This window comes from Ipomoea nil, unplaced genomic scaffold (genome assembly GCF_001879475.1).
Source record: "Ipomoea nil cultivar Tokyo-kokei standard unplaced genomic scaffold, Asagao_1.1 scaffold2283, whole genome shotgun sequence".
In the NCBI taxonomy this organism is placed as follows: Eukaryota; Viridiplantae; Streptophyta; class Magnoliopsida; order Solanales; family Convolvulaceae; genus Ipomoea; species Ipomoea nil.
The window spans coordinates 2,096,960-2,121,492 of NW_017618711.1; the positions used below are offsets into that span (position 1 = coordinate 2,096,960).

At 37.5% G+C, this 24,533-nt stretch overlaps 3 protein-coding genes and 1 long non-coding RNA gene across 4 annotated transcripts; 3 read left to right on the top strand and 1 right to left on the bottom strand.

Moving 5' to 3' along the window:
• Window positions 1-585: 585 nt before the first annotated feature.
• Window positions 586-5,035, top strand: LOC109151173. Its single transcript, XM_019299091.1, has 3 exons — window positions 586-2,894; window positions 3,549-4,948; window positions 5,031-5,035. The coding sequence occupies exons 1-3, from the start codon at window positions 586-588 to the stop codon at window positions 5,033-5,035; spliced, it is 3,714 nt and encodes a 1,237-aa protein (XP_019154636.1).
• A 2,495-nt stretch (window positions 5,036-7,530) lies between these two features.
• Window positions 7,531-8,788, top strand: LOC109151234 (protein EXORDIUM-like 3). The gene has a single exon (XM_019299155.1). It carries the CDS (start codon window positions 7,598-7,600, stop codon window positions 8,609-8,611), a length of 1,014 nt encoding a protein of 337 aa, XP_019154700.1. The 5' UTR covers window positions 7,531-7,597; the 3' UTR covers window positions 8,612-8,788.
• Window positions 8,789-13,160: 4,372 nt separating this feature from the next.
• Window positions 13,161-19,687, top strand: LOC109151357. Its single transcript, XR_002049290.1, has 3 exons — window positions 13,161-13,171; window positions 17,984-17,986; window positions 19,368-19,687. It is a non-coding gene; the product is annotated as an uncharacterized LOC109151357 (long non-coding RNA).
• On the bottom strand, window positions 18,325-23,352 carry LOC109151356 (protein LOW PSII ACCUMULATION 2, chloroplastic). Its single transcript, XM_019299332.1, has 2 exons — window positions 22,847-23,352; window positions 18,325-18,736 (listed from the first exon to the last, which is right to left on the bottom strand). The coding sequence occupies exons 1-2, from the start codon at window positions 23,286-23,288 to the stop codon at window positions 18,591-18,593; spliced, it is 588 nt and encodes a 195-aa protein (XP_019154877.1). The 5' UTR covers window positions 23,289-23,352; the 3' UTR covers window positions 18,325-18,590.
• Between the last annotated feature and the right edge of the window lie 1,181 nt (window positions 23,353-24,533).

The window sequence follows — 24,533 nt, forward strand, 5'->3', positions numbered from 1 at the left end:
TGATAAACCCTTGAAGAGACGAATGAACTTCATTAAACGGGACAAAACGAATTGCTGGGTCACGTTCAAGTATGAACGGTTACATACATATTGTTACTTTTGTGGGTTACTCGGATATTCGTATCAGTTTTGTCGGGGGGCGAGGGATTCGAGGATGCCGGTCGATGAGTACTTGTATGGCCCGGAATTGCGGGCGGGGGGGAATCGTGGCCCCAGGCCGGTAGGCGGGAGTTGGTTGTTGCCAATCGGACGCCAAGCAAACATGCGGAAGCCGCAAGTTCCGGCCGTGTCCGAAGGGCGGCCTCCGGGCAGTGGGAATCGGGCCACTGAGGCCGTGGAGGCGGAGGTGGTGGCGGTTGCCAAGCGGCGCCGGGAAGAGATCAGTGATGAAGGAAGGATGGGTGTTGAAGGGGATGTTGTTATGGCCGAATTGTCAAAAAACTTGCAGCAGGCGGGATCTGGTTTCCAGACCCGCCCGGATCAATGAGTACCCTCAGTTGGAACTGCCGTGGCTTGGGTAATCCACGGACAGTTCGGGAGATTGTGGACATGGTGTCCCGTAAGCAACCCGACTTTGTATTTCTGATGGAGACTAAGGTGGCGCGTGATCACGCGGAACGGCTTCGTGTCAAGATCGGTTACGAAGGCATGTTTTATGTTGATAGTGATGGGTTAAGCGGTGGTATAGCGTTATTGTGGAGGAGGAATAGTACGGCACGACTGTTAAGTTATTCAACGAATTATGTGGATGTTGAGGTAACTATCACTGGATATCCAGAATGGCGAATGACGGGGTATTATGGTTTTTCAGAACGAACGAGACGCTCTGAGTCATGGGATCTCTTGAGAACTTTATCCGCCAGATCTGACCTCCCGTGGGTGGTTGTTGGAGATCTTAATGATTTGTTATATCAGCATGAGAAGAGAGGGGGGAATCCACATCCGAATAGCCTCCTACGCGGTTTTGGGGAAGCTCTAGACGACTGTGGGTTCGCCCAGATGCCTATGCATGGATATCCGTATACATGGGAAAAGGGGAAGGGGACGGAGAATTGGATGGAGGAGAGGCTTGATAAAGTCCTGGTAACGAATGAGTGGCGTAGCATGGTAACTGGAGCCAGGGTGATGAATTTGAAGACTCGGAAATCAGATCATTCGGCCCTCTTTCTGGGAATCCATGAGTCCTTAGGGAGGAGTGGACCTAGTAGGAGGGGTTTCCGGTTTGAGATGGCATGGTTGCATGATGAGGGGTGTAGGAAGGTGGTTGAGCAGTCCTGGCAGGAGGGAAGGGGGCAGGGCTTACAGAGCTGTATTCAGTATTGTGGGGACCGGTTAACACGATGGGGTGGAGACCGGTATCACAAGTACGGGAAACGAATTAAAGAGCTGACAAGAGAGCAGCAGCGACTAAGAGGGCGTACTGACCCGGCCTCGCTAGCTGAGTTCCAACGCCTAGAACAACAGCTGAGTTGCACTGAAGCCCAGGAGGATGCCTACTGGAGACAGAGAGCCAAGCAACACTGGCTCAAGGAAGCGGATGCTAATACGAAATTTTTTCACAGGTATGCCTCTCACCGAAAAAAGAAGAATACTATTTCTAGACTAATGAATGATGATGGGGAGTGGGTGGAGGGGGAGCCTATGAAAAATGTTATCTTGCAATATTATAACCATATTTTCTCCTCTGGAGCACCGGGATCTGGAGAGGATTTCTTTGAGGGGGTAAATCCGCGTGTCACTCAGGCACAGAACGAGTCGTTGTTACGACCCTTTGAGTTGGAGGAGGTTAAGGATGCACTATTTGCAATGTTCCCAGATAAGGCACCAGGCCCGGATGGAATGAACCCATGTTTTTATCAGCAGTTTTGGGATGTGGTTGGGGGGGATGTGGCGAGTTTTATTGTGAATTGTGTTGAATCATGTGATTTCCCGTCTGGGTTGACTGATACTGATATTGTTTTGATCCCTAAGAAGAACACCCCTGAATTAGTGACAGACCTGCGCCCTATAGCTCTCAGTAATGTGATCTACAGAATCTTGGCAAAAATGTTATCTAACAGAATGAAACCATTGATGGAAGAAATAATCTCTGAGTCACAAAGTGCCTTCATCCCAGATAGATTGATAAGGGATAATATCCTACTGGCTGCGGAGGTAGGGCATTTTTTGAATAAGAAGCAGTGTGGAGTGGGGGGATGGAGTGCTCTTAAGCTGGATATGGCAAAGGCATATGATCGTGTGGAATGGTCTTTCCTTAGAAAGATGATGCTGGCTATGGGGTTTCATGGTGGTTGGGTGGAATTAATTATGAAGTGTGTAACCTCAGTTTCTTACAATATTCTGGTAAATGGCTCAAGATGTGATCCTATTGTGCCAACACGTGGTTTGAGGCAAGGGGATCCTTTGTCCCCATATCTATTCATTATTTGCGCAGAAGGTCTATCCCTATTATTACAGCAGGCACATACTGTGGGGTCATTACATGGATGCAGGGTAGCCAGAGGTGCTCCCCCAATTTCACACTTATTCTTTGCAGATGACAGCCTCTTATTCTTTAAAGCTAATGTGGAGGAAGCAAGTGAAATCAAAAGATGCCTATCTGTGTATGAGGATCTGTCAGGGCAGGCAGTAAACTATCATAAGTCAAGTATATGTTATAGTAAGAACACAAGTATGACTGATAGGGAAAATGTGGCTGAGATTCTGGGAGTGACACAGGCCCCGAATTTTGGTAAATATTTGGGACTCCCCTCTTTTGTTGGAAGGCACAAGAAAGCATTTTTTGCATATATTGAGGACAAAATCCGCCAAAGGATTGGATCATGGAACAAGAGGCTGCTGACTCAGGCAGGGAAGGAAATACTGTTGAAAACAGTAGCACAATCTATGCCTACGTTTTTGATGAGTGTTTTTTTGCTGCCTATATCTGTGTGTACGGCAATAGAGAGCAGGGTTGTAAAAATCCCGCCTAGGCACCGAGTAATCGGCGATTTCCGCCCTAGGCTCCCGCCTAGGAGACCGGCCGCCTAGGCGCTCGCCTAGCGCCTAATTCAGCCGCCTAGCGCCTAACTCGTCCGATTACGCCGAGTTAACTCGTCAATTTCTGTCGAGTTAGTCGAGTTAATCCGACCGACTCGACCTTGCTAATTTTTTCCATTTATATGACATATACATATAATATGACATATATACACTCGTAGACTAGTTTAATACTTTCAATCTTTGGATGATTGAAGTATTTGGGTATTTCATTTGAGTTCTTTTTTTTAATATTCTTTTGATGTTATGACTTATGAATTGTCATTATGTCATTTATATGGATGTGTTATTTGATTGAATGTTGAAAACAGCCTCATTAAAATTGTCAAATTGCAAGTCTGCTACTGTTTTTTTCGCGACCGCCTAGCGCCGCCTAGATTCCGCCTAGGGGCCGACTAGGCCGCTTAGGCGCTAGGCGCTGCCCGGGCGCCCGACTAGCGCCCAGCGCCTACTGCAACCATGATAGAGAGAACTATGAATCGATATTGGTGGGATTCTGGAACTGGCAGGCGAATACATTGGAAGGCTTGGGATAAGTTGTGTATCCCAAAGAAGTATGGAGGATTAGGTTTTAAAGATTTACGTGCGTTTAACCTAGCAATGCTGGGGAAACAGGCATGGCGGATGTTGACTAAACCTGAATCTATAGTGGCTCGTGTGTATAAAGCCCGATATTTTCCTAAAGGATCTTTTTTTGATGCACAGATAGGAAATAATCTCAGTTTCTGTTGGCGAAGTATTATGGCAGCAAAAAGTATAGTTTGCAGTGGGGTAAGGCGCAGAATTGGTAATGGCGAGTCTACACTCATATGGGCTCACCCCTGGTTACAAGATGATCATGACCCTATGGTACAAACAGAAATGTCAGCACAGCTGCAGGAAGCCAGAGTGGCAGGTTTGATTGATCAACAAACGGGCACATGGGATCCCTCAATTTTAACAGATTTGTTCCAACCCAATGATGTGGAGAATATTATGAAAATACCTGTATCCCCGGGTTATGATGACACTTGGTACTGGCATGGAGACCTGAGGGGAATGTACTCTGTTAAGAATGGATACAGGCGAATTGTTGGAAATCATCAAAATAATAATGGGACATTTGCAGAATGGTTGAACTTTTGGAAGCTCAAAATCCCTCCAAAATGGAAAATGTTCCTCTGGAGAGCCATTAGTGATATTTTGCCTACCACAACCAACCTACTTATAAAGAGAGTGGATGTGGATCCACATTGTGCCATGTGTGGAATATTACAAGAACACACAATGCATGCCTTAGTGTTGTGTGATTTTGCTAAGAACACTTGGGAACAATCCAACCTTACAATCCCCAACATTGACACAAATATTTTTCATGTTTGGTTTGGTGAGCTTTTAAATATTCTAGACTCTGATGGAATATTATATGCAGCAGCAATTCTTTACAATATATGGAGAGCAAGGAATATGGCGGTTTGGGAAGCAAAGTTACCACGACCGATCACCATACTCAGGATAGCCGCTGCAGCCAAGGAGTCGTGGACCCGGGCGCATCCACCACCCGTAGCCCGTGCTGCACCACTGCCGACCGAGCCGCCTTTGGCGCAGGAAAATGCCGATCTGAACCACGCCGAGCCGCACACTGTCGAGCAGCACGATGGGTCGCCCAAGAGAATTTGTTATGTCGATGCGAGATTCTTGCCAGAGACAGGCCAAGCTGCGGGTGGAGCTGTTCTAGTAGACACGAATGGAGCTTATGTTTCGGCTCATGCCGGACCACTCCGGAATTGTACCTCGCCGCTTATGGCCGAGGCATTAGCATGCAAGGAGGCATTATCATGGTTAAAGGATCGGGGAGAACAAATTGTCGAGATATACACGGATTGTCTAATGCTACATCGCTATCTTACCACACCAACCGTTGCGTTGCGTACATACCTAGGCTATGCCATTGACAGCTGCAGGCTGACTGCATCTTTATTTCAGTCTTGTTCGTTTCATTTAATTTCTAGATTAGATAATTATTTAGCTCATGCTTTAGCTACTACGGCTTATCAGCAACCTGCTGCTATGTATTGGGATTTACTCCCACCAGATATTATTTCGGCCTATTTTTAATATAGCACCATATAATTTTCAAAAAAAATTACTTATATTTTACATTTTATTACTAAGAGCAACTACAATAGTAATTTTGCTAAATTTTTGAGTAAATCATAGCAACACTTACAAGAGATTGTTTTTTTTTTTTTTTTTTTTTTTTTTGGTAGGGCACACATGAGAGAGAAAGTAGAGAAGAGAGATGTAATTTCGTGCGTGAACCGCTCTGATTGCGCCGAACCGGGTGCACGCACGTGCTGGCTGGCACGTTAACTGCTCTTTTTATTATTATTATTACGAAGTATTATTATTATTATTATTATTATTATTATTATTATTTTGTCAGACATGTTTTTTATTTTTATTTTCTTATTTTTCCTTCTTCTCTTTCCCTTCTCTTTTCTAATTAACCGTTCAAAAACTATTAAAAAAAAATATTACTATTGAGGTTGTACTAATGCCCATAAAATCACAAAAGCATTTGAATAAGTGAACTCAAATCAAACAATTGATCTAAATACTACACCTTATTCCAATAAAATTAGCAGCCTATTCAAGGCATAGGCAACCCTTTTGTTTTTTGTCCCCTTTCAATGTGAAAGGGACATTTTATGTCTCAGTAATCCAAGACATCAATTTTAAGATCAGAAGCAGAATCTGAAGAAAATTAAAAATAAAAAGACAAAAATATATTACAAAATAGAAAAATAAATGGTCCAAAGTTTAGACATGTTGCTTAAAGCGTGAACAGGAGGTTCCGCCACACCCTATTGGTTTGCGGCTTCATATGATGTGATAACAGCTCTGTTATTATTTTAAATTGATAGTTACATGATAAAATTGATAAAGTATAAAATAGATACTACAGTGTAAAAAATTTGTAAACAATTATGAGTATTTCAAAAATATATATATACAATATCATAAATACCATCCTTTTGATAATAATAATAACAACAACAACAACAACAACAACAACAACAACAACAATAATAATAATAATAATAATAATAATAATAATTAACAAAATTATGAGGGTGTTTGGTATATACTGTTAGCTGATTAAATAAATGAATTTGACTAGTTGATAATATTAACTGATTGTAGAAAAGTGTTTGGTAATTTAGCTGTTAGCTGATTACATGCAAAATGATTTTCTCAAAAAGTTTATTGAAAAATTGAGCAGCTTTTTGAATTTTAATATTTTGGAGCAATAAGTTGTTAAAAAAAGCTAATTAATCAAACATTTATATTAATTTTTTTAACCAAATCAAACAACTATAATGGTCAAATAAAATAAAATTACAAAAAATCACTTCGATCTCATCATTATTATTGTATTAAATTCATTTTTTAATATTCAATTATTACATAATTAACTCGTGGTACGGTTGAGTGTTGACCAACTTACATTTGATCAATAAAAATGAAAATAAATAGTGACACTTTAAAAAATGAAAAAAAAAAAATTAAAATTCAACATCATAAATAAATAAAAATGACATTGTACCTAACAAAAGAAATAAACATGTTAATACGTCTTAACAATAAGGCAAAAATAAATTCAAACCCCTATTCAGGTGATTGTTAACAAAACAAAATTTATAAATTTATTCTGAATTATTGATTAATTGAGTTGTGTATACCCCGAGTAAGTTAATAATAAATTAGAGAATTGGTGCGATGAGCCAAACAGAAGACCATCGCCGCCACATCATACGTAGGCCCCATTTCCCCACCTTACTCTTTTAAGAATCATCTGTCCTCCATTACCATTTTCTATTCAAATTTTATATTTTCTTCCACCTTACTTTAGTGTAGAGTGTGACATATTAAAGAATATTGAGTCAAATTTTTTCGAGTAAAACTAAATCTTTACGATTATATAATCCCAATTGAATTTGAATTAGTTTCTACTTAGAGTAATATTATATCTATTCTCATTCTCTATTCCAAGTTATGGTGTTATGCTTTGATTGATTTAAAAAACAAAATGAAATATTGTACATTGTTTTTATCTATACAGTTTTCTTTAGTCAGTAAAATTTGTATATATGTGGGAGTTATACTCTATGGAGTATATTTATCATTTCCTCATTCTTTATACCCAAAAGAACATTTAGGAAGATGAATGCTGGTGCGCTGCGCATAAGAGATCTGTCCACTTTGGGTATTCCCACACTAACGCTACCGAAGTTTAAACATTGATCTCTTCTTTTAAATACTGTCTACCGAAATATTGAGCAAAGCTCGTGTGAGCATCATGTGACCATCTATTTAGAAGGGTAACAGAGGTGTGATAAAAAATTAATAAATTGATTTTTTTTTTTGGTATAAGAAAATACAAATAGTGTTTTCCTTCAGCATATATACATTACAATATTACACAAAATCTTATTCACCCTACTCTTAACTCTCATACTAGATTACTAGCTTAGTAGCTCTGCTCCGAATTAGCTAGCTAGGCATTCCCGGAAAAATGCGTCTGCGGTGCCGCGCGCTTTTTACCTTCCTCCTCCTCCTCCTCATTGGCTCGTCGCCGGCAATAGGGTGGCGGCCATGGCAAAACCAAAACCCCAACGCCACCGATTTGATATTGGGCGGCTCAAAGAAGTACGAGGGCTCCTCTGACCTCATCCATCTCAAGTACCACATGGGCCCCGTTCTCACCTCCAACATCACCGTTTACCCCATCTGGTACGGCCGCTGGGGGAGCGCTCAGAAGCGGATTATCCGCGACTTCATTAGCTCCATCTCCGCCGCGGCGCCGCCGCCGTCAGTCGCCGCGTGGTGGAAAACCGCCCGGCTCTACACGGATCAGACCGGCGGCCATGTTTCTCGGATTGTCCGGCTCGGCGCCGAGAAGAACGATAGGTTTTGCTCTCACGGGAAATCCCTGACTCGATTGAGCGTTCAGTCCGTGATTAAATCCGCCGTGACTGCCCCGACCCGGCCCGTACCCGTCAACCCGAAGGGCGGGGTTTACCTGCTGCTGACGTCAGACGACGTCTACGTCCAGGATTTCTGCAACAATGTCTGCGGCTTCCATTACTTCACGTTCCCGTCGATCGTGGGGTACACGCTCCCGTACGCGTGGGTCGGAAACTCCGGCAAGCTCTGCCCGGGCACCTGCGCCTACCCGTTCGCCGTTCCCGATTACATTCCGGGCTTGACGGCCGTGAAACCCCCCAACGGCGACGTTGGGGTGGACGGGATGATAAGCGTGATCGGGCACGAGATCGCGGAGCTCTCCACCAACCCGTTGGTGAACGCGTGGTACGCCGGGCAGGACCCGGTTTTTCCGGTGGAAATCGCCGACCTCTGTGAAGGGATATACGGCACCGGCGGCGGGGGGTCGTACACCGGCCAAATGTTGGCCGGCAAAGACGGCGCGACGTATAACGTGAACGGGGTTAGAAGGAGGTTCTTGGTGCAGTGGCTATGGAACCATGTGCTAAATTACTGCACTGGCCCTAATGCACTAGACCAGTGAATTGATGTTTTGCTCATCTCCTATGGGCATTTTTGGGATTTCGGTGGCTATTCACATTCTTTTTTGAATTTGTTGGTTTTCGGTTAAATGTGTTATTGGAAAATTAGTTAAGGTAGTTATCCCTGGTTAAATTTCTCATTTTTATACCACTCATTCATTACTATCTTATGGAGTTAATATCTTATCCTTTAATTAAATATCATAATTAATCATCGAATTTCAATTCAACCAAAATAAGTCATTCGTTATATATTTGTACCGTTATTACCGTATTTAGTCTCATAGTCAATTCTCTACCGAAGTTAAATATGAAGTTTTTAAAAATTTAAGTAAATTGTGTATCTTTGCACCCGGTTTCACATTGCAAAGTAACTCAAGTCCACAGAATAATGAGTTCTACTCCATACACTCCCAAATCATGCTTCCTAAATTTTACTTCATGATGTGGCGGACACTGATATGTTACTTTTTTCATGTGAGTCCCAATACAAGTATCTACATCAAGATTTTGTATGTAAGAATAAAAGTTGAGTAGAAAATGAAAATACATATATAGTATTTTTCCCATAATAATTTGCCCTAGTAAGAATCATAATAGTTGATGTTTAAACTCACTTAAGATTTATGGATAGTTATGCTTTAGAGGATATACTGCCAAAAAAAAAGTTAGAAGAGTCTACTATACATAAAATTAAGGGTCTACTACTTCAGGAAATTGTTCTCTATTTTATATTTTATAATTTTTAATTTTTTGTTTTCTATTATATTTCTGTTTAAAAAATTTGTTTACTAATAATTTTTTTCTTGACATATTTTACTAAATGGATGTAAATACATACATCATTTCGAAGATTAAATTATCTTTGAAGAAAGTATTTGATTGTTAGATGTGATCTTTATTTGGTTTCATGTGGTTGAATGATGTATATAAAATTTATCATGAATTATGGATAGGTACGTTGTTCGGATAGCATTTTTTTTAGTATTATTGACTCTGTTACAATACATTATCTGTTTATATCTACTTTCTCCACTTAACTTGGTGTCATCAGACCACAAGATCATTGACTTTGGATAGGATATGATTCTATAACAAATAATGTCGTAATAATTTTAGTGTACCCAACATAAATTTCAATTACTTATCACAACATAGACGACTCTACTTAAGTTATACTCTATTATATATGATTAAGTAGAATATTAATAAATATATTTTTGACAATTATTTTCCAATGATTCATGCAGAATATTATTAAATAAAGTATATCAAACTTTTCCTTGGAATAAGTGTTAAATATGTCATTCAACTACACACCAAAGTGACCAAACTGCAATTAGACACCTGAACTAAAAAAAAAAAAAAAAACTATAATTAAATCAATGAACAATACAAATTCATACAATTTAACTTAAAATGAATTGTTTACCTATTAATATACTGACGTTTCTGTTACTGTATTTAAAAATAAATTTTTAAATTTGATTTTAATAATTTTAAATAAAATAATTATTTTGACATTAAAAAAAAAAAAAAACAACCTGGTCGGAGATGAAGGGGACGCCTTCGTCTCCATGGCCGGTCCTTCATCTCCATGACTGGCCGGAGACGAAGGGGATCATTCGTCTCCATGGCTAGCTGGCCAGAGACAAAGGGATCGGAGATGAAGGGGGGGAACCTTCATCTCCATGGTTGGTTGGCTGGCCGGAGATGAAGGGTGAGGGAGATGAAGGATCCCCTTCGTCTCCGGCAAGCAATAGAGGCTATTTTTTTTAATTTTAATTTTAATTTTAAAATAATTATTTTTTTAAAAAATTATTTAAATAAAATTTTAAAAATTATTTAAATAAAATTTTAAAAATTATTTTTAAATAAATAAACTAACACATCAGCATATTAACAAGTAAACAAGTCATTACCCGCATGGGCTTAACTCAATGGTTTAGTTGGCAGTATTTGGGAGAAGAAACCAAGGTTCGAACCTCAGCGGCGGCAGTGTGGGAATTATGTCCAAAGTGGACAGATACCTTGTGTGTACAGGTATTTGGCCCTGTCTGCTGAACCATTTTACCCGCACGGGGGCTGGGCAGATACCTTGTGTGCAACGAGTGCACCGGACCGGCATTTGGCCCTGTCTGCTGAACCATTGAGTCACCGTGATTTACATCTTCCCACAATGCTTTGTCGGAGAGTTTGGGGGCCCTTAACCATTGAGTCACCGTGATTTACATCTTCCCACAATGCTTTGTCGGAGAGTTTGGGAGCCCTTAGGATTGGGGATTCAACCTTTTGAGAGAAGGTAAACAAGTCATTTTAGGTTAAATTGCATGATTGTTGAGGGATCCAATTATAATTTTATTTTGAATTTAGTGGCATAATTACAGTTTAGTGTGAAGTTTAATTGAATAGTCTTTTTTTTTTTTTTTTTTTTTTTTTTTTTTTTTTTAATGTTCTTCGGAAATACTTTGACGTGACATGCATGATGGGTTCTGAAGTTCGATCTGTTGCATTTGCTCCATAATCAAGTTTGATATACTTTGTTCAAATTATTTGAGGGTAGATACTATATAGTATATAACTTCAACTCATGCAAATTGTTTTGGATATATAAGGATTTGTTTGAGAAGGTGAAAGGGCGTTTTATTTAACAGCTCAATTGTATCTTCTGCCTCCATATTGACATATGATCTTGTGTATGCTTTCTCAGGTTTCCTTAGGGTGCTCGCATAGGTAAGTCAGTTAGTTCATAGGTGATAAATTATAAGGATACAAAATTGAAGTCTGGCAACAGCGAAACACTAATTTTTCAACATAATAGGTCACTAAGTCACCGTGATTTATCCCTCTAATATCTTGTTGCATTTTCTAGTTGGAGTGTGGGGGCCTTATGGGTGAGGGAATTTCACATTTTGTGCGCAAGGTTTCATAGGTCGGCCAATTGTCCGTACGGGCTTAGCTCAACGGTTCAGTATGTAGTATTTGAGAGGAGATAATTATGCCAAAAGTAGGCAGATCCTTTGTGTGCACCGGTATTTGATCTTGTCTGCTGGGCCATTGAGTCACCGTGATTTACATACTCCCAAATACTTTAATTTGTCGGGTCTGGGTGTGGGACCCTTGGAGTTGGGGATTCAACATTTTTGGGAGATAAGAATAAAACAAAATACCAATTATTATGTGGACTTGGATCCACCTTGCAAGGCAGATCCGGGTCAAAAATACACAATTTATATACTGAATGTTCACAATTTACATACTAAATGTTCACAATTTTATATACTAAATGTTCACAATTTACATACTGAATATTCACAATTTATATATTGAATGTTCACAATTTTATATACTAAATGTTCACAATTTACATACTGAACATTCTGTATGTAAATTGTGAACATTCAATCTATAAATTGTATATTTTGAATTCAGATCTACATTGCAAGATGAACCTGAGTCCATGGCATAACTATTGGATTGTAGTAGGCTCGGCTGCTTCCACTAACCAATTGGTTTTTATCATACAACTTGCATAAGATTTTTAAGTCTTTTAAAACCTTTTTTTAATGATTAATTTAGTCCTCGATTAATGTGACGTTATTATATTTTGTCTTCTTTTAATTTTATCTTATTGCCTCATTGAGTGTCATTTATTTGTCACAAATAGTCATTCATTTACATTTCATCATTAATATAGATGACTAACATATAATTTCATTATTCAATTAAAAGATTTTACGCAATAAAGAAAAATTACATGTTGGGCAAGATGACTAAATGATGAAATTACAGGTTAACCATTTTTAGTAAAAAGTTAAATGATACTTAGTAAAAATTTAAATGAATAAGTAATTATGACAAACAAATGAAAGTTAAGGATTATAAAAATAAATAAATAAATAAAAGATTATGACTAAATGTGATAATAAAATACAAAATTACTTAGCTTTTTTTTTTTTTTTTTTTTTTTTTTTTTTTTTTTTTTTTTTTTTTTTACAAAGAATGAAGGACGAAGTTCTGCGAGACAAAAACAAAAATCAGTCTCCTCGAGCATAAGGAGCCCTGATACAATCCCTATGGACACACTCCGCGAGGTCGGCGTTCGAGCAAAAATACAACAGGGTCAACTCGGGGTCATGCAAAAATTACTTAGCTTGTTAGCCATGTGCAAATGTGCCAGTTGTAGTTTTTAAGGAGTTTTTGCAGGTGTGACTAGGAAAGAGAAAATGAGAGGGAAGGGGAAAAAAAAATTTAAAAAAAAAAACAATTTTTTAAAAAATAAGGATTTATGCGCCCAGTCGGGCGCGAGATTGGTGCAGTCGTTATATCGTGCACCGCAGTGCATAATCGATTATGCACCGGCACGTTAAAACGACGCCGTTTCTGCAGTTATAACGGAGTGACACTACAGTGTGTCTAAACCGACACTGTCTCACGTATTATTTTTATATTGTCAAATGAAACTGCAGTTATATCAAAATGATACTGTAGTTGTGGTGAAATGGAACTACAATATATATAAAATGAAACTGAATAACATTTCACATATTTGAGTGTATATTGTACAATGAATTTGTAATTATATTAAAATGATCATGTAGTTGTGTTTTAATGAAACTATAGTGTATATAAAATAAAATTAAAAAACATTTTCACATATTTGAGTGTATAAATATTGAATGAAACTGTAGTTATATCGAAATGAAAATGTAGTTGTGTTGAACTGAAACTGCAGTATATACAAAATGAAACTGAAGAACAGAGTTATTTCTTTCGAAAATTCTATTTCTTTTCATTAAACAAAACGACGTCGTTTTGATGCGCGGTGCATGATCGATCATGCACCGCGGTGCATGATATAATTTGCGAGATTGGTGCCTCACACGAGGCTTTCTTTAATTGTTGCATTCTTGGTGGGGCCCACACAACTGACAAAAATCAAGCTTCCTTAGAGCCTCGTTATCAGTGGATTTTTGGTGATTTTTTTTAGAACAAAAAAACTAAAGGATGATTTTTTATAGATGTGGAGATAGGATTTTAGGAGGTTTTTACGTTACTTCAAAAACGTTTAAAACCGTATAGTAATGGTACAGGATATGGTTGTTGCCAATAACCACCGATTTTGAACCGTAAACCGAACTGAACCGCAGCATGATGAATTTGATGTGATGCACCGTACCTGGGTGGATGTATATCAAATGCAATGGAGGTTAAAGTAGTTAAGACACCCAGTATTGGATTCTCATCATTACTGAAATTGTGTACGCCTTATTAAAGAATAATGAATACCTTTTCAATTCCATATAGTAACTACACTATTTTATTTTATTTTATTTTATTTATAAAATAATTTACTATAGTCCATAAATCATTTATTGATAATGAAAAGACAGTTAAAACCGAACAATTTAGAATAATTGATAAGCAAACTGCTAATGCAACCACAATGTATAGAGTGTGAATAGTGGACCATGTTAAAAAGCTCTAAGCCTGAGTAAAAGTTAAACTCTACTAACATGATTTGAATTAAATTATGACTAATTGCATATTAATAGGTAAACAAGTCATTTTAGGTTAAATTGCATGAATTTATGTTGTTGAAGAATCCAATTATAATTTTTTTTTTTTTTGAGTTAAGTGACATAATTGCAGATTTACAATTTGGTGTGTAGTTTAATTGGATAGCCTATTTGATCTTTATTGTTTTTTTTCCTTTTTAATGTTCTTCGGAAATACTTTGGCGTGACATGCATGATAGGTTCTGAAGTTTGATGTGTTGCATTTGCTCCATAATCAAGTTTGATATACTTTGTTCAAATTATTTGAGGGTAGATACTAGATAGTACGGAGTATATAACTTCAACTCATACAAATTATTTTGGATATATAAGGATTTGTTTGAGAAGGTGAAAGGGCTTTTTATTTAACAGCTAATTGTATCTTCTGCCTCCAAATTGACATATGATCTTGTGTATGCTTTCTCAGGTTTCCTAGGTTGGTGTTCACATAGGCAGTTCAATTGGTTCAATTCATAGGTGATAAATTATATAACTAAGGATACACCTGACAACTGCGAAACACTGATCCTCTAACATAATGGGTTGCTAAGTCACCGTGATTTATCCCTCTACTATCTTGTTGAGTTTTTTAGTTGGAGTGTGTAGTGGGGGCTTAGGGGGTGAGGGAATTCACCTTTTGTGCGTAAGGTCTCATAGGTCGGCCAATTGCCCGCACGGGATTAGTTCAACGGTTCAGTAGGCGGTATTTGAGAGAAGAGGATTATGCCCAAAGTAAACAGATCCCTTGTGCGTACTAGCATTTGATCTTGGCTGTTGAGTCATTGAGCCACCGTGATTTAGATACTCCCAAATACTTTAATTTGTCGAGCCGAGGTGTGGGACTCTTGGGGTTGAGGATTCAACCTTTTTTGGAGATAAGAATAAAGCAAATTACCAATTATTTTGTGGACCTAGGTCCACCTTGCAAGGCGGACCTAGGTCAAAATATACATAATTTATATACTGAATGTTCACAGTTTACATATTAAATGTTCACAATTTTGTATACTAAATGTTCACAATTTACATACTGAATGTTCACAATTTTATATACTAAATATTCACAATTTACATGCTGAACATTTAGTATGTAAATTGTGAACATTCAATATATAAATTGTGTATTTTTGGATCCAGATTCACTTTGCAAGATGGACCCGGTCCATAGCATAAGTATTGGGTTGTAGTAGACTCAGCTGCTTCCACTAGCCAATTGGTTTTTATCATACAACTTGCATAAGATTTTTAAGTCTTTTGAAACCTTTTTTTTTTTTTAATGATCAATTTAGTCTTCGATTAATGTGACATTACTACATTTAGTCCTTTTTAATTTTGTCTCATTACATCATTGACTGTCATTTGTTTGGTACAAATAGTCATCCGTTTAAATTTCATCATTAGTATAGATGACTAACATATAATTTCATTATTCAATTAAAAGATTTTACGCAAGAGAAAGAAATTACATGTTGGGCAAGATGACTAAATGATGAAATTACACGTTAACCATTTTTAGTAAAGAGTTAAATGATACGGAGTAAAAATTTAAATGAATAAGTAATTATGACAAACAAATGAAAGTTAAGGATTATAAAAAAATAAAAATAAAAAAAGATTACGACTAAATGTGATAATATAATACAAAATTACTTAGCTTGTAGTTTTTATAAAGAAGGAAGGGCGAAGTCCCGGGGGGACAAAAGCAAAACTCAGTCTCCTTAGGCATAAGGAGCCCCAATACAATCGCTATGAACACACTCCGCGAGGTCGTCGTTCGGGCAAAAATACAACAGGGTCATATCGTGGTCAGGCAAAAATTACTTAGCTTGTTTGCCATGTGCAAATGTGCCAGTTATAGTTTTTAAAGAGTTTTTGCAGGTGTAATTAGGAAAGAAAAAATGAGAGGCATGGAAAAAAAACAATTTTTTTGTTAAAAAAAATAAGGATTCACGCGCCCGACTGGGCACGTGCAGTGGTCGGGCGCGAGATTGGTGCCTCACACGAGGATTTCTTTAATTGTTGTATTCTTGGTGGGGCCCACATAGCTGACAAAAACCAAGCTTCCTTAGAGCATCCATATCAATAGATTTTTGGTAATTTTTTTTAAAAACAAAAAACTAAAGGATATTCGTGTAATAGCTAATATGTTTAGAAATATTAGCTTTTCTTTTGTTAAACAATCCGCGAATACGGCTGCCCACTTGGTTACTCGGGAAGCTGTACTCAACGCTGATTGTAGGGCCTGGCTTTGTTCGCTTCCGCCTTTCCTTTCTGATGTTCTTATTTCGGATTCCAGTTAATTGAATATGCTTTCTTTCCAAAAAAAAAAACTAAAGGATGATTTTTTATAGATGTGGAGATGGGATGTTAAGGGTTTTTTTTCTTACAAATGAAGTTTTTTCTGTCAGAAATATAAGGCTAATTCCACGCAGGAATCCCGCGTCAGGCGCCATGCGAGAGGCGTTAACTAAAAGCCTTTTATTTATTAAAAAAAAGAAGAAGAAGGAATAAGGTTCAAATTGGCTACTAATGTAATTAGGCCACTGAATGAAAAAAGTGCAATTAGGTCACTGAACACTATAAAACGTATAATTAGACCACTGGACACTCTAAATGTATGCAATTTCACCGGGTAGCAGATTATCTGCTTACGTGACAGCTAAGTTGATATTTTTAATAAATTTAATAATAAATTTTAATAATAAATTTAAAAATAAATAAATAAATAAATATAATAAAAAGACTGGGTGGCTGCCGGTCACCCCCTTCCCCCCTCCTTCGTCTCCGGCGGAGACGAAGGAAGAGTGGGGGTGGGGGAACGGGGTGGCCGGCAGCCACCATGCGTTTTTTTTTTTTTTTTTTTTTTTTTTAATTTATAATTTTAAATTTATTATTAAAAATGCTAACTCAGCTATCACGTAAGTAGGTAACCTGCTATCAGGTGAAATTGCATACATTTAGAGTATTCAGTGACTTAATTGCATTTTTTTTTCATTCAGTGGCCTAATTGCATTTTCAGGTTATGTTCAGTGGTCAATTTGAATCTTATTCTAAAAAAAAAAAATGTCAGCTTTTGAGTATTCAGACTTATAACTTTTTTTTTTTTTTTTTGAGAATTTCAGACTTATCACTTGAGTAGTTGATTTGGGAATCCTTGAATTTATTTTAATTAAAAATTCCGGTTAACCATTGGTTCATGAACCCGTAACGCTACTTCAAAAACGTTTAAAACCGTATAGTAATGGTACAGGATGATGAATTTGATGTGATGCACCGTACCACAGCAGCCAGTGCCCTCATGGTTGCTGGGTGGATGTAAATCAAATGCAATGGAGGTTGAAGCAGTTAAGACACCCAGTATTGGATTCTCATCACTACTCAAATTGTGTACACCCTATTAAAGAATAATAATGAATACCTTTTCAATTCCATATAGTAACTACACTATTTTTTTATTTTTATTTTTTTATAAAATAATTTACCATAGTCCATAAATCATTTGTTGATAATGAAAAGATAGTTAAAACCTAACAGTTTAGAGTAGTTGATAAGCAAACTGCTAATGCAATCATAATGTTTAGAGAGTGAATAGTGGACCATGTTAAAAAGCTCTAAGCCCGAGTAAAAGTTAAACTCTGCCAGCACGATTTGAACCAAATTCAGACTAGTCTCATAATGGTGAGAATACCAGATGCCGTATAATTATTAAAAAAAAAAAAAACAGTTAGACCATAATGAATGACAACTATTCCTATAAGCAAGAGGTAGGTCAAGGTTCGAACATAGGCAGCGGCAGTGTGGGGATTATGTTCAAAGTGGGTAGATTCCTTGTGTAGTGTGGGGATTATGCTCAAAGTGGGCAGATTCCTTGTGCGCACTGACATTTGGCTCTGATATGTCTGCTAAGCCATTGAGTCACCCTGATTTACATCCTCCCAAATACTCTATCCGGCCGGGGTGTGGGATCTTTGGGGTTGGAGATTCAACCTTTTGGAGAAGAAAAGGTAGGTCAAGGAATGATAGCCTTATCATCATAGTAAAGAGGTAGTTCAAGGAATGATAGCCTTATCATCATAGTAAAGAGGTAGTTCATCTTTCTTGCTACACAATTTATGGTTGTCAGTAATTAACTAAGGGTGAGTTAAGGTGGAACACCATTGCAGGAAAAGTTGATAGCAAACCATTCAATATGCCATATTTTCCCTCAAATGCATTCAAGTTGGGATTCCTCAAGTATACCAAGAACTAAACATCGAGCCACTTAAATACAAATGTACAAAAAGTTTTACCTCCATTAACCTTAGCTTCAGGCTCTTCGACATTGTGGATAAAAAAAACAAACGATTATCTTCCCATCTTGTAATTGCACTTCGAGTCGAGCCAGATCAAACTACATGGAATCGCAGCTAAAATTAGAGAAGGATCACTTTTCATTCCTGAATTTCTCGTTCTCCAGGTACTTCAACACACCATATGCAACTGTTCCGGCTACAAACAAACCCACAGTAGGAGTGAAAGACGGGTAAAGATACTTCACGAAGAAGTTATCCCATTGTTCTGGTAGAAACCCTGCAAACACAATGACAAAACGCCATTATTTATAGTTAACAAAATGAGTCAATGGCTCAATTCTAAAGGTTTACAGTTCTCATGTATCAATTCTGAACGACATTTCTTCATACCATTATTTCATAAACATAAAATCGATGCAACATATTCAGTGTTGTTGAACCAGTAGGCTCAGATCTGCTTGAAAATACACTAAAGTATCAAGTATGAAATTGGCATATGCATGCACGAGAAGTGCACAAGAAAGCAAATTGTGGTCTTCCTAGAGCTATCCTAAATATAGGAGTATAGAATTTCCCTAAATTGCAAAGTCCTTTGTTTTTAAATGATTGATAATCTGCAAAGGTGGCATGATGGTTAGTTACTTATTTTTAATTCTCTCTTCATAAACCATAATTGTAATATAAACTTTCTTGTTCTTCAATGTTAAAAAACTATGGTGTTTATTACTAAGAATTAAGAAAACATGGATGTAAATACTAATGTGGTGTTTGGTTCGCAGAATAGGCCTATTCTGCCATATCATTCATTTTCTATTTTGTGAAATAAAATTCCATAGAATTTCCCAGTTGAGTGACCTTGGCCCAATCTTAGTTTCTAACAACTTCATCTTTTTTTTTTTTTTTTAAAGATGACGAGGGAAACCCCACAACCCTTTTGGGTGTAGGTAAACCCCGCCTTGTGAGGCTAGCCAGCAAAGGACCACAAGGAAGTAAACCAGCCTAGGTTATCCATAGCTGACCCGCTCAAACCATGGGGGCAAAGATTCGAATTCGTGACCTTGTGGTTACAAGTGTGGATCCCTTGCCATCTTGGCGGGGTTACCCCAAACAAAACTACAAGTATTGCAACAAAAAACACAATGAAAGCTAGAGAATAAAACTTCATTGCATTTACATCATCCTTGAATTGCAAAAGTGATGCCATACATGAGCCTATATGGTAGGCTAAAGAAAAAGGTTAAGATTATCAAAGAGCCTATATTTGGATGCAAAGGAACCATTCTAAAGCAATTTCTAACTCAAATAAATGTGAATTTGCTACTTTCTTAACATTAAACATTGTTTAGTGCATATAGAGTTGAATTCATGATTAAAATAAATTGAGGGTGTATGAGGATTATTTGTGTGTGCATTGAATCTGGGTATCACGAACCAAGAACACAAATTTCTATTTGAAAAATCTGATTGTTGTAGTTTATGCCAACTATTTATATTTCAACAGGTTAACCATCAATTTCTTATCAATTTGCCATTCGGTTACAAAGCATAAGAAATGCTTTTAAATTAATAATATGAGGAGTTTCAGCTCCGATCAACAGTGATAATAGAACACAAATTAGCTTTCTTAATTAGGCTCCTACCATGCTGTCATTCATTAGTACACTAAAAGTTATGATAATCACAAAGAATTTGGCTGCTTCACACGTAAAAGAAAACTAGAAACCAACAAGAAAACGTAAAATGATGCATCAATGAAATTCTAAACAAAGACAAAGCACTGAGCCTTCAACTTTTGGCGACTAAGCTGAGTGGCACTGACTATATTAATCTAAGACAATAACCCAGGGTAACATTTCTGTTAAGCCCTTATTATCAAATGTCTGAAACGAATAAAATGGAAAGATGGGGATTGGAAAAGGCTTTCGTTAATTGATACGTAACATCAGGATTACACAATATATCCAACTCTAACTAATCCTAGTAAATAGATATACTAAGTCAATCTATCTAAGCCACAAGATATAACTATACAAAGTAATAATAATAATAATAATAACAACCTTATACTAACACACCCCCTCAAGCACAAGGTTGGAGGGCGACAACATTGAGCTTGTCACGCATAGCAGAAAACCGTGGTGCAGGCAACGGTTTTGTGAAGATATCTGCAAGCTGATCTGTCGTAGAAACATAGTTGACGAGGAAGTCACCCGATGCCACCTTGTCACGAACAAAGTGATAGTCTATTTCCACATGTTTGGTGCGTGCATGGAAAACCGGATTGGCACATAAATATGTAGCCCCTAGATTGTCACACCACAACGTTGCAGGCTTCCCAGAGTGTAGCCCAAGCTCTTGGAGTAACGAAACGACCCAAGTAACCTCAGCGGAAACATCAGCTAAGGCCTTGTATTCAGCCTCAGTGGAGGACCTAGCCACAGTGCGCTGTTTCTTCGAGAGCCAGGAGATTAAATTGTCACCTAAGTAGACTGCAAACCCACTCGTGCTTTTCCTATCTACTGGACAACCAGACCAGTCAGAGTCTGGATATCAGAAGACGTAGACGGGGAGATGCGTAGCCCATAACTCAGAGTACCCTTGACATAACGCATAACTCGTTTCACTAAACCCCAATGTTCATCAATGGGTGAGTGCATAAACTGGCAAAGACGGTTGACTGCATAGGCCAAATCCGGTCTCGTAATGGTTAAGTACTGCAAGGCCCCTACAATACGCTGGTACTGAGTAGGATTATCAAAGAGCTGAGCGGAAGGTACAGTTGCTTTTGTGACGGCTGCTGGTGTAGTAAAAGGTTTGCAGTCGGCCATGCCCGAACGACCCAATAGATCAGTCATATAGCGTCGCTGGGACAAAAACATGCCACTAGCAGAGGACACGGTCTCGATACCCAAGAAAAAACCCGGTGAGCCTAGATCACGAATCTTGAAGGTAGATGCAAGCCGCTGGAGAATAGTGTCTACTAGTGTACCGTCGTTGCCCATCATAATTATATCATCGACATAGACAAGTAGATATACACGAGCGATGCCTGAAGTATAGTAGAACAAGGACACATCCGTCTTTGACGACTTAAAACCTGCTGACAACAAAAAATCGTGAAGACGCTTAAACCAGGCCCGGGGAGCCTGTTTGAGACCATATAAAGACCGCTGTAGATGACAAACATGCCCTGGTGTTGATGGATCCTCATACCCTGGTGGTTGTTTCATGTACACTGTCTCTGCCAAATGACCGTTCAGAGGCGTCATCGTTGGCCGGAGTGCCGGCGATCATCTCCAGTGGACACAGAAGACTTCCATCCACGAAACCGAGGAGCTCCTGGCCACGGAGGAAGGAGACGATCTGCATGCGCCAGAAGAGGTAATTCTTCAACGTCAGCTTCACGGTGACGTAATGGTGAGCACCGGCGAGGGAACCACCAGCTGCCGGAGCCGCACCGTCGAACGCTGTGCGATCGGAACCGTGTGAAGACATGGTCGATTGTGAGTGCGGGAAGGGAGGGGGAAAAAAATTGCGGTGGAGGTTTGAGAGAGATCGAAAACCCAGTCTAATACCAGATTGGAAAAGGCTTTCGTTAATTGATACGTAACATCAGGATTACAAAATATATCCAACTCTAACTAATCCTAGTAAATAGATATACTAAGTCAATCTATCTAAGCCACAAGATATAACTATACAAAGTAATAATAATAATAATAATAATAATAATAATAATAATAATAATAATAATAATAATAACAACCTTATACTAACAATGGGAGAATACAACAATAGAAGTTAAATCAACAGACATAGCCTAGGAGAATTAAATTGAGTTTGAGTAACTTGGAAAGACAATTACATGCTATAATATTAACCCATCTAAGATCATTCCTTATAAATTTTAATCCAAATACAAAATGGACATGTTAATGTGAAATCATAGCAAGTAGCTATTTGTTATCCTAATATCATTGAATTCCATCATTTCCATACAATGAAGTCCCTATTTGGTAAAATAGTTAGCCTATCAGCCAATTTTGGCTTGTTTAACCACTTAGCTGTTTGACTTGATTAAACAATCAATATGAGTGCTTGATTAATTTGCTAAGTTTTTTGAGAAAGTCATTTGTATGTAATCAGCTATCATCTAACGGCTAATTTACCAAACATCTTTCCACAATCAGCTAATATTATCAACTAGTCAAATCCACTAATCCAATCAGCTAATAACTATTTACCAATTGCCCCTCAAAGTTTAAAAGCCGACATCTAAGCCAAAATTAAACACTACTAATTCAAGCAGAACACAGTAAAAGAAATCAAATACCACACAAAAATCACAACTTTAGAGAAGTTAAAGAACAATCCATTTATGATTTACCTGAGGATGCAAGAACAATGCCCTCTACAAGAATTATTCCGCCGAGACCCAACCAAGCAAGAAGAAAAGCACTCTCATTTCTCATGACCTCCTCGGCCTTAACAGCGTCCTGCTGGGAAGCGAAATCGGGTTTCTGAATTGGGGCTCGGCGAATAACAGACGCCCTCTCTCCCTTCCCCTTCTGCTTCTTCTTTTTGGAGGTCACTGGGGCAGAACTGGGTTGCGTGGAGGTTGAGGACCCGAATCCCATGCCTGCGGAGTCAGGGTTCTTGGGCTGCGGACCCGCTGTGGAAGAGGAGACCCCATCTGTGGAAGAAGATTCTTGAGATTTGATAGAGAAATGTGTGGGTCTAGCTCTGTGAAGAAGATGAAGATGTTGAGGATGATATTTGTTCTTCTTGGTGATACAAGAGGAAGATGAAGGGTGGAGAATTAGCGCCATTTTCACTTCTCTGCTAACTGCTAAGGAGAATTAAACAAGGAAAGAAACTGCAGAGTATTATCCACTAGACTTTTAAGTTTAATTTTGGGTGGATTTCGCTCCTACCACGATTAATTTCAATCCACGATTTTTTAAATTATTAATTTAGAATCTTAATCATTCAATTTTTATTTGATCATTCCGATCAAATTACTTGTTAAAACTCATTGAAAAATATTAATAATAGATATAAGTAAAATAAAAAAGATATTTTAGTCATTTTATTTCTCTTTTCTTTCTTCTCTAATATGGGCAAATATAATTATTAGATTATTTATTAAAAACCTTTTTTTAATCATTTAATCAATTATAGTACCGTTATTATTAATAAGAGTTTGCTACTCCATATATAAATTTGTCTTTTTTTTTTCTTTTTTTTTTTTTTAGTAAATTTCAAGTAAACGACATTATAACATTTCAAATTTTAAGAAGGATAATCTCAAAGAGAAAATTTCATTTCTAATGACTTTGTGCATGATACTAGCTCTAACATTTTTTTCACAATTTTTTATAAATTTTCATAGAACCTGATACAATTCCTATATTGACTTGTCCTTTTACAAATTAATCACCATCAAAGCATCCAATTACCACTAGATTGTTTTTTTTTTTTTTTTGAAAGGTAATTATCCATCAACATGTGTGCTAATAAGCTCATATTTATTCAAAACTAATATTGTTGAGATACAACAACATTTTCTTAAGGATCACAAGTAAATTAGAGTGCAATGATTATTTTAAAAATAATAAAGCACCCTAGTGTTTAGGAAGTAAACCTCATACATACAAACCCAACAATCATGAAATTACTTAATATATAATACGGAGTAATTAATTAGTTGATTGTGTCATTGTGTTTTGATTTATGAAGAAATTCAATTATGTCTTTACTAGTTATAAAGGCATCTATAATGGTTCGATCTCTTTTTATTCTCCCACTCAACTTTTTCTCATCACTATATAATCTCATCTCCAATTCCCCCCCCCCCCCCCCCCCCCTTCCCCCCACCTTTTTATAGTCCTACTCCCTCACATTCCTATAATTAATAATTTCACATTTATAATTATAATTTTTAATTTTGATTTTAAATTTAAATAAATGTAGACAATTTTGTGAAATAATAAAAGTGTAATATTTGAGATGATAGAAGTGTAGGATATATATATATATATATAAGAGCATTCACCATTTATTGCCTTTAGCTT